This window comes from Myotis davidii, unplaced genomic scaffold, assembly GCF_000327345.1.
Source record: "Myotis davidii unplaced genomic scaffold, ASM32734v1 scaffold130, whole genome shotgun sequence".
NCBI lineage: Eukaryota > Metazoa > Chordata > Mammalia > Chiroptera > Vespertilionidae > Myotis > Myotis davidii.
In genome coordinates this window covers 1145229-1145607 of record NW_006285040.1, presented here as the reverse complement: position 1 = coordinate 1145607, position 379 = coordinate 1145229, and the positions used below count along the sequence as shown (strand labels likewise).

At 62.3% G+C, this 379-nt stretch overlaps 1 protein-coding gene across 4 annotated transcripts in view; it reads left to right on the top strand.

The window, feature by feature from the left end:
- The window catches only part of TNFAIP8 (TNF alpha induced protein 8), a 63874-nt gene that overhangs the window by 24063 nt on the left and 39432 nt on the right, over positions 1-379 (top strand). Inside the window, exon 1 of one of the 4 annotated variants that reach the window (XM_006755255.2) lies at positions 7-239. The exons of the other annotated variants lie outside the window; for them this stretch is intronic. Coding sequence (XP_006755318.1) covers positions 209-239 — 31 coding nt within the window. The 5' untranslated portion in view covers positions 7-208. Of the gene's footprint in view, positions 1-6; positions 240-379 lie in introns of those variants that run through there. 4 annotated transcript variants of the gene reach the window in all.

Below are 379 nucleotides of genomic sequence, written 5' to 3'. Positions count from 1 at the left end.
AGCTGAGCCGCGATTCGTCACTCGTACAGAACTTTCCCCCTTCAAATCCCCGCTCCCCAACCAGCCCTCCCTCCCCGGGGAGGTTTTGATTTTAGTGGCTTTCCTTCCTTTTATTTTGCGTCGTGTTGGGGGTTGGCATCGAAGCGAACTTGCGGCCGGTCCGAGTGCAGCTTCAGAGGTGGCCGCCCCGCCGCGGTGACCGGGCACCATGCACTCCGAAGCGGAGGAAGCCAAGGACGGTATGATTCTGATTTCTCGGGGGCCGGCCAAGTCTGGCGCAGGAATGTGGAGGGAGGGCGCCTTGGGGAGCAGATGGGAGCCGGACCGGAGCGGTGGGTACTTTGTTCCCTTCCCCTGCGCCTTCCCGGCTGTGAGAGCT